General features: G+C 53.5%; 1 protein-coding gene across 4 annotated transcripts in view; it reads right to left on the bottom strand.

The window, feature by feature from the left end:
- Nucleotides 1–1,025: 1,025 nt before the first annotated feature.
- The window catches only part of MARK1 (microtubule affinity regulating kinase 1), an 84,962-nt gene continuing 70,745 nt past the window's right edge, over nucleotides 1,026–15,242 (bottom strand). For 2 of the 4 annotated variants that reach the window (XM_055144419.1, XM_055144421.1), the window contains 7 exons: nucleotides 13,996–14,149; nucleotides 13,340–13,533; nucleotides 12,225–12,325; nucleotides 10,848–11,012; nucleotides 8,907–9,158; nucleotides 5,880–5,924; nucleotides 1,026–3,070 (listed from right to left, as the gene is read on the bottom strand). In XM_055144419.1, the coding sequence (XP_055000394.1) occupies nucleotides 2,716–3,070; nucleotides 5,880–5,924; nucleotides 8,907–9,158; nucleotides 10,848–11,012; nucleotides 12,225–12,325; nucleotides 13,340–13,533; nucleotides 13,996–14,149 (1,266 nt within the window). In that variant the 3' untranslated portion in view covers nucleotides 1,026–2,715. Of the gene's footprint in view, nucleotides 3,071–5,879; nucleotides 5,925–8,906; nucleotides 9,162–10,847; nucleotides 11,013–12,224; nucleotides 12,326–13,339; nucleotides 13,534–13,995; nucleotides 14,150–15,242 lie in introns of all 4 variants that reach the window. The other 2 variants (XM_055144420.1, XM_055144422.1) reach the window with 1 other exon arrangement.

Genomic DNA, 15,242 nt, shown 5'->3' with positions numbered 1-15,242 from the left:
GTGTGCAAAGCAAACACCCTACACACTGTGCTATTGCTCTAGCCCCGTCATATTTTTTTTTATTGTCCAGATTAAATGCTGCCCTGGTCTCTGGGAGAATAATTTCCATTAGGCATTATGACTGAAGCAATAACACAGTGGATAGGGCGTTGGCCTTGCAAGCAGCCGAGCCGGGTTCGATTCCTCCGTCCCTCTCTTGGAGAGCCCGGCAAGCTATGGAGAGTATCCCGCCTGCATGGCAGAGCCTGGCAAGCTACTGGCGTATTCAATATGCCAAAAACAGTAACAACAAATCTCACAATGGAGATGTTACTGGTGCCTGCTCGAGCAAATCGATGAGCAACAGAACGACAGTGACAATGACAGTGAATCTTTAAATGGAAACCAAGGAAATTCTGATTATTACATAGTTAGGGAACAGAAACTGGTATTATTGATGCACACACAGAAGATAACTCTAAATCTTTTTAAAAATCATTACATTGTCATATACAACGAGAAAATTTAAAGTGATCAAGATTTCATCTGAAGTTTCAAAAAAATATTACAATAAAATTCCTTGCTATGAACCCAGAGAGTTAACCAAAGTGAGGAAATGTGAAAAACACCAGCTTCTGGCTTGGAAGAAGAATAATTTGTTTTTAAAGTATTTTAAGGGGCTGGAGAGATAGTAAAGGGGCAGGGCATTTGCCTTGCATGCAGTTGACCCAGGTTTGATCTCCAGCATCCCAAATGGTCCCCCAAGTACTGCCAGGACTGATTCCTGAGTGCAGAGCCGGGAGTGACTCCTGAGAATATCTCCAGGTGTGACCCCCCCCCCCACCAACAAACATACAAACAGATAAATAAAAAAATTGAAAAAGTATTTTAATGGTAAGAATTCCCATAAAAAGATGCAACTGCCCCCATCCTCACCACAATGATGGCTTCAAAGCTTCAGCACCTGCCAACTAACTCTAGAACACACGAACCCCGCTCCCCAGAAAGAACACCTTTGTGCCAGAAACAGGTAATTCACATTCTGATACAGATCAAAAGACAAGTGCTTTATTATGAGGACTGTTCAAGTAGAATTTCAGTGTGCACCAGTAAAAGTGAATAATGATTTGCATCCATTTTTTTTTAAATGAACACGAGGTTAAAAAGGGGCTACACAGTATTTTTTTTCCCCAAATACCACCCACTGCTAAGGCAAAAACATTTCATTTTTGAACAGAACTGTTTACAGAAGAAAGTTACAGCACAGCATGGCACAGAGAGGAAAATATCCTTGTGCGGTCCCCAAGCCCGGGGGCTCTCGACGGCAGAGGAAGCGACAGTATGACCTCAGCCTGACTCTCCTTGGAGACAGATACAATCTGAGTCGGCGTCCTCTGTCTCGGGAGCGTGCAGAGGGGCCGCGCTGACAGGACAGAGATCGCGTTTACAGTGACAGTAGGCCGCCCGCCTCTGGCTCCGCATCGAATGAGTAGGCACGAGGGGCCGCTGACTCTGCTTGCACATTGCACAGCTCGAGGATTAGGAGAGAACAAGTCAGCAAATGCCGTTACAGCGCTGCAGTGGAGGCGTGACGACGCGGAAGAAACACAAGAAACCCGGGGAAAGATCGTCAAGAGGCAGGTTACCCAAGAACCCCAGAGGCCGGCCGGGAGGCATGGCATGATCGTGTTCGGTTATAAAGAGCACGCTTTCTTCAGAAGTCTCTCAAGAGCTTTCAGATGTCACTGTGTTGGGGTGTGCGAGGGGGGTGGCTCCCAATGGCAGTTAATTCCTGAGGCGGCTTTCCCCATCCGCTCTTCCCAGACGGGTTTGTGCTATGAGACAGCCCCGTGCCCTCCCCCAGCACGCTCTGGGACGACAGGGCAGCAAGTCAAGTGACACGCAGCACCTAACAAACAGGTGCGCCAAGCAACTCCTCTCGTCACTGCTATGATTGGCAGGGGACCAGGAAACACCTGGGGAGATCCAAAGTACCAAACTGTAGGTTCCCTAGTACTTTTTAGCTCAAGGCAAAGCTGTGATTATTTTCAGGTACTTTATTTTCAAAAACTCGAAGTGCCAACACTGTCAATACTTGGTGTCTTCCCAACTAAACCTTGTCTGGTAACAGATAAGAGTAAAGATAGAGCAGGGGTTATTCTGTGTCTAATACAGCTGATCTATTCATCAGCTTTTGGTTTCAATTGAAATAGGAGCTTGGAATACATTTTTAAAGTCCATGCTACACTGTAGATACAATTTCTGTGAACTTTGGTTTTTTTTTTGTTTGTTTGTTTTGTTTTTTTGTTCTGGACACAATTTTCAAAATGGCATGATGGAGGTAAGAATTCTTAAAAACCCAACGGAATGGGAATAGCAGGGAAGAACGTTTTCAACTCAGAGCATCAGACATACATGGGGGTGCAGAAATCTCGACAACTATACAAGGTTTGAAGCAATCATCTGTTTTATTATACAACTCTATGAACAGAAAATGAACAAAAATACACAATATACTTACCTGTACATGTGAACCTACGTTTTGTTGTAGCTACAGATATTCATTATAGTTCATAAGGACTTTGATCGCACAGTTCATGACTATGTATAACCTTATTGCATTAGGGGCAGGTTCTACAGCGGGAGAGTCACAGGCCGGTCGCCACGGCACGCGCCCTGCCCGTTCGAGGCCAGACCTCCCCGGGCACCACCTCCGGCCCGGAGCGCGTCTCCGCCCTATAGCTTGAGCTCGTTGGCCACCTTGGAGGCGATGTTCTTGAAGGCGATGGATGTGCCCGAGATGCGCTTGAAGCGGACGCCGTTGAGCGAGAGGCGGGGCAGCTTGCACACCTCCATCTCCCACTGCACCAGGCTGTCCTGCCGGGCGTCGCCGTGCACGCAGAAGAGCAGGAAGCGCTCCTTCTGCTCGTAGTCGCAGTTGTTGGCGTCCAGCACCTTGCGGATCTCGCGCATCATGTCACTGGGGTCCATGGAGCTCGTGGTCTTCATGCTCCACGTGAAGCGCAAGGAGCGCGGCTTGGAATCTTTGCCCTCGTCCCTGTCCCGCTCCTTGGGCTCCCCTGATGTGCTTCTGAAGGGGGGGAGGGAGAGAGGGAGCACAGACCGGGCTCAGCGGAGAGCAGCGCACCAGAAGCCCCCCTCGGTCTAGGTGGGGCGGCGCAGTGCTCTGCGCACACGCCTAGCTCACGGATGAGATTTCTGCCGCCCTCTCCCATAAACACAGGTGCCCAGGCCGGAGAGGCAGTCCAGCAGGGAAGGCGCCTGGCTGCATGTGGTCAGTCCGGGTTTGATCCCAGCATCCTCCAGTGCTGCCAGGAGGATGTCCTGAGTGCAGGGCTGGGAGTGACCCCCGAGCACTGCTGGTGTGGCCCCGGAACAAAAAACAAAACAAAACAAACAACTCTCCCCACACAAAAAAGTAGATGCCCAGGGGTTTGAAAGAGTACGTGCGATGACCAGGGTTCAATTGCCCACACCCCTAGGGGCCCCTAAGCACTCTAGGAGTGACCGGTGAGCATACTAAGCCCTAAGCTGCCAAGGGTGGCCCCAGGCCAACCAACCAAACATAAACACCAGCTTCCTGGGCACGGCTGCTCTGGCCTTCACCAATACCACACCTAAAATCATCTGTTTTCTTAGATGTATCTGGTTGTGGAAGTCTGTGGATGAGTGTCGAAGAACTTAGTATTTTTCCAGGTCCTTTCATATCTGTTTAACTTTGCAAAAGAAAATTTTCTACTTTTGGTGCAGGCACACAAAACAGGCATTTGGTGTGGGGGCTCCTAGTTGTGACTCAGGAGCCTGGGCCACTCCTGGGACACTTGTCCAGCTGGGGCAGGAGCAGACAGCAGTTTGATGCTCGGGCCTGATGGTGCCTGAGCAATGTTTGGGGCTCGTGTGGTTCTGGGGGTGTGAGTCGGGGCCTTGTGCCTGTAAGACAGGCACCTACCCCTGGCACTATTTCTCTAGCCTCTAAACAGAGTTTTTCTTTATACAGAAATATTTTTTTTTTTGGGGGGAGGGTTAACATCTGGTGATTCTCAGCGGTTATTCCTGCTCTACACTCAGGAATTTATCCTAGCAGTGCTTGGGGACTGTATGAGACGCCGAGGATCAAACCCAGGTCTGTCGTGTGCAAGGCAAACACCCTAACCGCTATTTTCCTTTCTGAGTTGGGAGAGAGACAAGAGACAAAGTGAGTACTGATGGCTGCAGGGGGCTTAGTTATCCCAAAACTGTAGAGGTGAGGCTTGTGAGGCCTGAGTCCAGAGGAGTGCAGGGGACAGACGTGTCTCCGGGTCTCAACTGTGTGCTAGCGACCAGGTTCATTGGGACCGGCAGGCCCCCACTCCTTCCTCCAGCTCCTGCCACGCTCCTCAGGCCATGGGACCCCCTATTATTTCTGGGCAGAAGGGCAGGAGTCTTGCCAGAGGCTCCCTGGAGGCAGTGACCTCTCCTCCTGCAGGCAGGAGCTCCCCCCCACACCTGACCTGCTCACCCTGCTCTGTCATCTGTCATATGCGACAGCCCATGGCACGCCTCTTCATTTAGGAGGTCTTTGACTTGTCTAAATAGCCTGTGAGGTTTGTGGCTACATCTATGCTAGGGACACGGGTGCTGGACACTGTTTGTGGGGCAGGTCTGACCCTTCTGAACCTTCCCTCCTGAAGGTCTCCCAGAATAATCTAGAAGCAGATAACCTATGCTCAGTAATCCAGTGAGGTAAAATTAGATCGACACTTTGATTCAGAAGACCCTGGGATGAAATTTGCTGAGTGCCCTACCTCTGTGCTATCACTCCAATCCTCTATAAATGTTCTGCATACATTTTATGTGCATATGTGCACGTTCACATCCCCCCACTCGAAGGTACTGGTGGCCCTCAGAGCTGCAAACCGTGCAAAGCCTGGGGGGGGGGGGGGTGGGGGAATAAGGAAAAGACCAGGAGAGGAAATGAGTCTCCGGGATTCTCTAACAAGTGGGGTCATATTTGTCTCCGTGTCTTCTCCCCACGAGCTGGGAGAGACCTGGACGGTCACAGGAGCTCAGGCTCCACGGAAAGTGCTGATGCTGGAAAGTGTGAACGTCCCTCTCAGGCCCCAAAGCCACTGAGCTGAGAGCAAGGACTGGCCATGGGCCTGTGGGGTCCTGCGACTGCTCCCCAACAGGGAACGCCTGCAGCCTTGTCCAGCCCTGCCGTGCCGGGGTCCTGAGCCTGCTCCAGCCTCCTGCCCTGCGCCAGTGACTCCCAGGACATGGGATGGGGTACCACGACTCCCGAAGCTGCAGGACCCGGCCCACTAGGGCTGCTCAGGGTCACCTCAGTTAAGGGCCAGGACCCCTGGGCATGGCGCATGACCCCCGATCCTCACTGGTCTGCCCTGTGTAAAATGAAATCTGGCTGTCAAGTAGAGTGAGTGAATGCCAGGGAACAGTTGCAACAGCGCCCGGCCCCCAACAGAAGCACACAAGCACAGATACAGGTACAGACAGACACACAGACACAGAGACAGACCAACAGACACACACAGACACATAAACACACAGACACAGACAGATACACACATGCATCTACAGACACAGACACAGAGATACACAGAGACAGAGACAGACCAACAGACACAGGCACACAAACACACACAGACACACACAGATACACACATGCATCCACAGACACAGACACACAGAGATACACAGAGACCGACCAACGGATATAGACACACAGACACACACAGACATACAAACACACAGACACACACACACACATGCATCCGCAGACACAGACACACAACCGCGCTTTCTGTCTGGGTGCTGTGCAGGCCGGGTGTGTCTCACACACGGGCCCTGGCGCCCACGGCTGCATCAAAGCGTCTTCTCACCTCGAAGCGTCGGTTCTGCCACTGGCTTCACCTTCACTTGGATCCCTCAAAACAAAGTCAAGGTTGAGAGTTAATGATAAAAGTGAAAAGGTGATCAGGAGCACCCGCATACAAAGCCGTTTCCTAACGGACCACCATGCAAAGTCCAGCACAGTTCCCACCCCCCGAAGGACACTCCTCGCATCCTCCTCCGGCCGCAGTTACCCAGGGCTCAGGATGCGCCCACAGGAGGCTGGGTGAGGGTGGGGGCGAGGTCTAGGTTATTATTTTTTTAAACACAATTTTCCAATTCCTGGTCATGATTACCATGGCACAATTGATCTTTTGCTTCAGTCTAGTTCAATCAATCTACACTTAAAACTGTTTAATGACTGTTAGCAGCAGGATTCAACTTCAGAGGGTGTTATTCAAAGTAAGTCAAGCAGTGGCTCAATTTAGAATGTGCAGAAACTAACCTTGAGGTTGGAGACAAAGCGCAGATATAAATATTTAACTCATATATAAATACTTCTAAAAATAAACAATTTTTAAATAAGCAAGGGACTTATTTCTTAGGATATACGCAAATCCTGACATGCATCTGACAGAACTAGCAAATCAACAGCCCCGTCTAAAGGGGATTAAGCCCCAAACAAGAACACTGCTCTTACCTGCAGAGCAAGGCCAACCCACTTGACTGACTGTCCTGGCGTTGAAGGCAATGACTATTTTTCAAGTCCACAAAAAAAGTAGTAATTTTTTATCATTTTTCAAGGGCAACCACATAGCTTTGTAGCAGTGGGAATAGGGTGGTGTGAACAGTGTGAACACCCTTGGAAATAGGGTGGTGTGTGACAGATGGCAAATACTATCAGACAACCATGTTCTTAATCCTGTAACTGCCCCGGAAGCTCTCACACAAGGCGCGAGCCTGGGTCAGGACACAGCTCCACACCCACAGCCGTCTGGGATGGGAGCGGGGTACTCTGACTGCCCCGCGTCTCTCGGGGCTTTGCACCGGAGGTCTTTCATGATAAACGGACGGTACAACGCCCACATTCCCAGCCGAACCGAAAAGGATAATGAAATGTGCTTTCACATTTCTCTTGTCTCCTTGGTGTGTTCAGTAGACATGGGATGTAGGGGGCTCAGGGTGTCCCAGGATGTGTGTCTGGCGGGGGGAGCAATGCTCAGGTTCCACATGGGGGATGTGTTTCAAGGGGCACACTCTGTATGAGTTTGGGGTGGGGGTTCAGGCGGGGAGTCCCATTTCTCAGGGCCGTGAACCCTGAATGAAGCAAGCAAGGAAGGAAGAGGGGAGAAGGCCTGGAAGAACCGGAACACAGCAGGCAGCACCATGCCCTGACCCAGCGCTCAGACGGGGGCTGGCCGGACTCCGAGAGACCATGCCAACTACAGCCACACACGGGTCCCAGTCCCCGATGGCTGGTCACAGCACTGGGCAGGCCTTCCTGGCTCCGAAGCCAGTGCTCCGCTGTTCCTTCTGTGTGTGGGAGACTGGGGGGGGTTACAGGACTGCCCGGCACTGCTGACACCCCCTGGGGCTCCCGTCCTAGCTGACGTGCTACGGGACAGTCATAGAGCTGACCATGCAGTGGCCGGGGGGGCACTGTTTCTTCCTTTTCCCCAGCCAAACCCAGAATAAATGAACCACATTTTATTTTCTCTATCATCTTTAGGGCCCCCCCACAGAGGGTGCTCTGGAGACCCAGGGTCCCACCAGTGGTTCTCGGCCCTCTGGGAGAGTGGTTTGAGGCCAGGGCCCAGGGGTGCGGTGTTGCTCAGGTCCCACATCCAGCCCACCCTGGGCGCTGAGGGCCTGGGGCCTCCCCCCATGCTCTGCAGGCCACAGGATGCTGAGAATCAAAACCGGCCGTGGGTAAGAGGCATGGACCCCGCCCTGCAAGCCGAGGGGAGTCACGGCTGACCCCTCATGCTGATACTCCCAGGGGTCAACCTCCTAGAGAGCAGGACGCCTCCCGGTGCCTCTGGGCTGGACCAGTGTGGCGGGCCCCGGCGCTGGCTGGTCTGGGACGCGGGACTCAACCAGCCGGCAAGCGCACACAGGACGCTCCCTGGGAGAATGGCCGCGGGCTGTACGGGCGGGCGGGGAGCTCGCTGACCTGCTGCTCATTCACAGTCAGTCCTAGGCTGCGAAAGCCTGATGACCCTGAGCGCGTGAGTGATTGCCAGGCCCCAGCCCACGGGCTTTCTGGAAGAGGAAAGGGGCAGAGATACATGATCGGCGCCAATGGGGACACACTAATATCACTTGAAGGGCACATGAAACTCTCGTGTAAATCCTTCTCGATCCAGGATTTAAAGAAGGGCAACCTTTTGGTGAAAACACCTGTTTGCTGTCATGCTTTGCTCTTCATGGCCTTAGTTACAGAATTATTATTATTATTATTATTATTATTATTATTATTTGGGTCACAACCAGCAATGCTCAGGTGTTACTCCTGTCTCTGCACTCCAGAATTACTCAGGCAGTGCTTGGAGGACCATACGGGATGCTGGGGATCTAACCCGGGTCAGCTGTGTGCAAGGCAAATGCCACACCTGTTGGATTACTGCTCTGGCCCCGGGTCAGCTGTGTGCAAGGCAAACGCCACACCTGCTGGATTATTGCTCTGGCCCCGGGTCAGCTGTGTGCAAGGCAAACGCCACACCTGCTGGATTATTGCTCTGGTCCCACTAAGTTACAGATTTTTTTTTGCTTTTTGGATCATACCCTGCGATGCACAGGGGTTACTCCTGGCTTTTCACTCAGGAATTACTCCTGCTGGTGCTCGGGGGACCATATGAGATGCTGGGAATCGAACCCGGGTTGGCCATTGCAAGGCAAATGCCCTCCCAGCTGAGCTATTGCTCCGGCCTCAAGTTACAGAATTTTTGAACTCTCATTTTGTCCACTTTTCCCCCTTCTCTTGCTTTTCTTGTTTGTAGCTTTTCCTTTTGGAAAATCGCGGTCAGCTGGCCTTGCAGACACCTTGAGAGAGAGAGAGGAAGGCCCCTGGTACTGACCTGCGGACGAACTTGGACGTGATCTTGCTTATGATGCCCGTGGACGTGCCCCTCCGGGCGTGCGCGAAGGCGCCAGGCTCATGCGAGGGCGAGGCGGGCGGCCCGTTGTAGGCGGCGCCGCGGCGCTCCCGCAGCTGCTCGCCGTGGAAGGTGCTGCGGCTGGAGCTGCCCCGCGGGAAGCGCGTGCGGTCCGGGGTGCTGGCGCTGATGCTGTGCGCGGACGGGGAGGCGGCGGGCGCGCGCTGCACGGTGCTGCTGGATGCACGGATGGGCGACGGGTCAGGGCAGAGCTCACACGCGCGCCCTACAGCCGCCCCGCCCCCCGCCTGCCGGGCCTGGCCCCCCAGCCTCCCCCCGCCCCCCCAACCCAGACAAATGCAAAGTCCCTCAGGACTGAGGCCGTTGCCCCAGGCCATTCCTAGTCCCTCAGACTATTTCGCACCATGATATACCCAAAAGTCAGAGTCACACTGTTCGCTGTGAGTGTTCGCTGTGACCGTAACTAACAAACCTAAGCTTCCAACATGCTCCTGGCCCTGAGATATCCCAACAGAACCAGCGTTCGGTCCTCTGGACCTTGACGGGCTTGCTGGGGCAGCCACTTGGTGGAATGAAAAGGCTGCTTTGATGAAGATCCGGTGCCCTGACTTGGTCTCAGCTCCTGACTGATCCATTTCAACTGACCAACATTAAATTCTGGGCAGGAGGTGGTATTTAAAAAAAAAAAAAATCCTGCACGCCCTTGGCCCAGATAAGATCCGGAGCTGCTGCTCGCGAAACAGACCCTCTGCTCGTAAAGACTATGATCCAAGAGGTCTTCCAGCCCATTTTGGCACCCAGAGCGGCTTCTTACAGACTGTGAGCTGTACTACGACTACGTGCCGCCCGGGGAGGGATTTTCCCTTTCCACCCAGTTTTTCTGCACAGAAAATGGCGGCGGTGGCATCATCCACGTGGCGAGAGCCACCCCCTAAGACTTCCACCCAGAGGTAGGAACTTTGCAATGCTGTGGTTCATAGGCGATCATGGGATGGGGGCGGTACCGGCACGCCCTCAGTCCAGATAAGATCCAGAGCTGCTGCTCTCTAAACAGACCCTCTGCTTGTACAGACTATGATTCAAGAGGTCTTCTAACCCATTTTGGCACCCAGAGCGGCTTCTTACAGACATGACTGTGAACTGAACTAAAATATCAGAAATCCAAAACCGCACAAGCTCACAGAGTCTTCATTCTCAGCAATGAAAAGAAATTATTAAATGATGCCTTTCCAGCAGGCCTGATTGTTGGGGGAAAATTCCAAACAGTAATAGTGAGTTCTCTATTGAAATATTGAATGTATTCAAAGTATAGAGAATAAAATGAAGATCGGTGGGGGCTGGGTGGGAGGGGGGTATATTGGGGTTCTTGGTGGTGGAACATGTGCACTGGTGAAGGGATGAGGGTTCAATCATTGTATGACTGAGACTTAAACGTGAAGGCTTTGTATTTAAAAAAATTCTGGGCAAATAATAATAATAATAATAATAGTAATAATAATAATAATAATAGTAATAATGTGGTCCCTGAGTGCTGAGTCAGGAGTAAGTCCTAAGCATCACCATGTACAGCATTCCCCACCCACCCTCTCCCCTCAAATTTACTTAGGTGACAAATCAGGCAGCAATACTTTTACAGATGGATTTCAAATAAACTCCTTAAACCGCCCCATGAAGATAATCTTAATTGCAAAGCAGCACTGGGATCCCCACTGGGACTAGTGAGTGGAGTGAGTGGAGTTACAGTCCACCTCTCCTCCTGCCATTAATGCTGGACCTTCCCAGGAAACTCTCCAGGGCAGGGTGACTGTCCTGTGCCAAACAGTGCTCTGTAATTTTAAATAGATAAGTAAATAGATACAATAATGCCTGGTGGTCAGCAGGAAGATGGAAGTAACGCATTACCCGGGCCGGTAAGCTTCGGCGCCATCCTTGATGGCCGGCAGCGGCACCTTGATGGGGTGGCTCGAGGCAGACATGGACTTCTGGTGGCGGGGACGCGCGGAGGGGACGGCAGACGCTACGGCAGAGCCCGCAGAGGAGATGCTACTGGCCGACATCTCCGTGAGGCTGGGCGAGCAGGTGGGGAGACCGAGGCAATGGGAGAGAGGAGGAGAGACGCAGTTTACTCTAAGAGGCAGATGTTGCGGAGTCTCAACCGTCTAACTCCCGGGGACTGAAATGCCCCTGAACGCACGCGGGCGGCGGGACCAGAGACCAACACAACAGTCTCGCAGGGAGGTTTTCCTCTTGTTTTCCTTGTTGGGGGGCCACACCCAGGGGTGCTCACGAGCTACTCAGCCTGGTGAGCCAGGGCTCGGGAGACCTTATGCGGTGCTGGGGATCGAATCCCGGCCTCCCACACGCAAAGCACGTGCTCCAGACCGCAGGGGTCTCTCTCTGGCACCAGTGCTCCCGCTGAAAATGTACAGGCTGGACTGGTCGACTCCCACCCCAGGAAAACTCCCAGACTCCAGTATGTGAACTGGAGAAGGTGGGAAATTATTTCTATGACTGGAAACAACTAGCATTTTTCCAGAAACCAGTTTGCTGCACTGCGCTGCTGTGGTTTCTCATGTGTCACGCAGCAAGGCATTCCTAACTAAAAGCAACATCCCTGGAAAATCAGCGGGATGCTACTAGTTTTCAGGCACGATCAGTAAGGGCCAGTGCTGTGGGTGTGAGCTGTGGATGAGAATCCGCAGGGGTGACGGGGGAGGGAAACCAGCTCCAGCAGCCTCGGGATCCAGAGGAACTCGCCGCGGAGGAGGATGTGCTGAGCTGGGAGACTCACAGCACACGCTGTTGACACAGTTACTGGGTGACAGGAAAGGGAGTAAGTGGGGCCTGAGGTACCCACTGTGGCCACAGCGGCAGAGACAGGCAGGTCTGCCTCCCTAGGCGCCAGACAGACAGTACAGTGGGGAGGGTCCGGCCTTACACACAGCCGACCCAGGCGTGAGTCCAGGCACCTCTATGGTCCCTGTGACTACCAGGAGAGAGACCTGAGCACAGAGCCAGGAGTAAGCTTGAGTACTGCTGGGCGTGGCCCCCAGACAAAATAGGACAAAAGTCCGGGTTACAAGGATCGGGTATGGGTGGTCTGGGCTGTTCTGTTTCAGTCCAAGGCTTTCAGGGCACTTTGGAGGTGAAGAGACTCCCCAAATTTTCTTGAACTATTTCCCACCTTCCACTCCGGGCACATAAGGCGCCTACCGATGGTTCCTCCTGGGGTCACTGCTGGGGAGAGCAAGAGCGAGGGCACCCCCCAGCCGGACCCACCTGCTGTCCTTGCCATTCTGCAAGGCCACGTAGCGGTCCGCGGTCCGTTCGCAGACGTAAGTGTTCCTTCTCGCCATGCTGCCCCCAGGATACACGTTGTTCTAAAGAAGGAAAAAGATGGCAGTTTAAAACACTCACAGCTCACTCTGGACAAGAACTGGGTGCTCAAATAGCTAAAGGGGTACGCGTGATAATCTTTCAGGTACCTAGACTGAAGAGAGAGAGAGAGAGGAAAGGAGAGGACAGGAGATAGAGAAAGTGAGATGGAGAGAGAGAGGAGACAGAGAGAGAGGAGAGAGAAAGAGAGAGGGAAAGTTCCTTCCAGAGAGACAGACTGGGAGTGGGAGGTAGAAGGTGGGAAACTGGGGACACTGGTGGTGGGAAACGTACACTGGTACAGGGATGGGTTTTGAAGCATTGTATGATGGAAACCCAATCATGGTTAACTTTGTAACTGTGAATCTCACAGTGATTTAATTAAAAATGAAATTGATAAATAAAATACTAATGGCAAGTTTTTAAAACTCAGAAATGGGAAATTGGGGGGAGTTAGGAGACTGTGCCCAGTGATGCTCAGGGCTACTCCTGACTGCTCAGGGATCACTCCTGGTGGGCACAGGGGACCCTCTGAGGTCCTGGGGATTGAGCCCGGGTTAGCCCTGTGCTAGGCAAGTGCCCTCCTGGCTTAACTACTTCTCGGGTCCCATAAACCTGGAAATACAAAGAGTAGAAGAAATAGATCTGGAGTGGCAATGGCTTCAGGGAAGCATTAACTGGCCAAGTCTGGGCCAACCAGCTGCCCGCTGCCCCCTGCCTCTGTGGAAAGTGGAAGGAGGGGGACACGCCCCTGCCCCACACTGGCCCGCTGGGCTTCCACCCGTCTTAGCAGCACATGAGACTAGACACCCTACAGACAGGGTCACAGGCCCACCTCTCTCCCGGTGGGGAGGGACCCCAAGCCAATGCCTGCCCCATGGCTGGGCATGGCCATCCCTGGCGGCCACAGCCAGGGCAGAGGGAGCGAGCGTCACGGCCCGGCACGCGTGAGCGTCTCTCCGACGATGCTCCGTGTCGACACCAACACGAGCGCGCAACGCGGCCGCGCACAGACTCACGCTGGGGATCGTGGAGGACTTTTTCCTCTCGGGCCCCACGAGCGGGCTGGTGGTCATCTCACTCTTGGAACCCACCGTCGTGCTGCCCAGCTTCCGCGCGAGGTCCTTGTCCCACTCCTCCTTCTGCTCACTCTCCACGCTGGTGGCCTGGGGCCTTTTGGTGTAGGAGACCGCAGGGGGGATGGCCGGACCAGCTGTAATGAAAAAAAAAAAAAGACTACTTAGCTGATAAACAATGAACATTAATTGTTTTCGTGAACAAAAACGATGAAAAATGCCTCCCCATACTTTTCACTCTGCGCTAAGATTGCATAGTTAAAAAAATAAAAAGTTGGCAGCTGAAGGGATAGTCCAGCGGGAAGGGCACTTGCTTTGCATGTGACCGATCTGGATTTGATCCCCAGCATCCCACATGGTCCCCCAAGCACCACCAGGAGGGATCCCTGAGCACAGAGGCAGGAGTAACCCCCAAGCATCACCTGGTGTGCCTCCCCCAACACCCTCTCCCCCCAACCACAAGATAGGTCCTGTTCTGGGCAAAGGGTTCACTATGGAACTCCGGAACAACACATCTCTAACGTGTGGGATGGCGCAGTGCAGAAAGAGCCAAACGCCAAGGCCCACGGCACGTGTCCGAGCTCACGCCCACTCCCCACCATGGTCGCTGAAACGCCGCTGCTTCTGATTGGCCGAGATGCTCCGCTGGACTTTTAGGTGGGCGGGGGACTGCAGGGAGCTGTTGTTGAGGTCACTGCTGGGTCGTGACCGTGGACACAGGCTCCCACTGGACATGGATTCGCCGCCTTCAAACTGTTGGGAGAAGAGAAGCCGTCAGGGATTGGAGACAGAGGCAGAGTGATCTCTCAGCTGGGGCGCCTCCAGCCTAGAGCCGGGCAGCAGCCGAGCCTGTTCTCCCCGCCAGCTGGCCTGGCCATCTCTGCATAGGTCACCCTGTGCATCACGGGGACATGCTCCCCGCTATGGGCCCAAACGTCCTCGATGGAAACAGCAGAGCTCCAGGGAGGCCAGGGACATCGTTGGGAGTCAGAACACGGGAAAAAATTCAGGCCCTGAGCTACATTCTCTCTCTCTCTCTCTCTCTCTCTCTCTCTCTCTCTCTCTCTCTCTCTCTCTCTCTCTCTCTCTCTCTGTTCTGTTCTCTCCTCCACACTCATAGGACAGAGCAGGCTGCTGCCAGCCCTCGTGGAGGGGGAAGTCTGCTGGGGCAGCAGAGGTGCCCACTGCAGGGAGCTCCTGACTACATACATCCCCGGCACGCCAGCCTTCATGTGCAAGATGCTCATGACAGGCTTACAGAGACATGCAGAGGACAGGCAGCTTGTGAAGTCAGGGTGCAGAAGCCCCCGTGAGACGGCACAAGCTGGTGCTATTAGCTGCCTGCTATACAGACCAGGACCCTGAGTGTCCGATAAAGGAAGTCAGCTGCCAATGTCAGAGCTAAAGGCTGAGCTGGGCTGTGGCCACGAAGGCCAGGAGGCTTGTGGTCAAGACAACTCAAGCTTTGCCTTAATTCTGGCCTGGGCCAGGCTCAGATGCTCATAAAATTCGTGTTTCCTGGTGCTTTTCCAGGAAAAGGAAACGTCTCAGGAATGTCACCCACAGGCTGGGGAGAAACGCTCCAGACTCAGCCACCAGCGTGGTTCCCACTTAAAATTCCCACTTGGCTCCTCTGCCACGACTTCCCGGTCCCTCTGACCCCTGCCGTCTGTCAGTCCTCTCCTCCCCGAGAGGGAAAGCAGCTGCCTGGGAGGCGGGAGCAGAGGGTGGACGGTCAGTGCCAGCCTCCATCTGACCATCCTCCCCCAACGTCCCTCTCCCGTTGGACGGCCAGAGCTTATGGAAGGCGCCACTCGGGCTAGAACTGGAGGCTCCCTGAGCCGCC

This window comes from Sorex araneus, chromosome 7 (assembly GCF_027595985.1).
Source record: "Sorex araneus isolate mSorAra2 chromosome 7, mSorAra2.pri, whole genome shotgun sequence".
NCBI lineage: Eukaryota > Metazoa > Chordata > Mammalia > Eulipotyphla > Soricidae > Sorex > Sorex araneus.
This window is presented reverse-complemented; position numbering and strand designations above follow the sequence as displayed.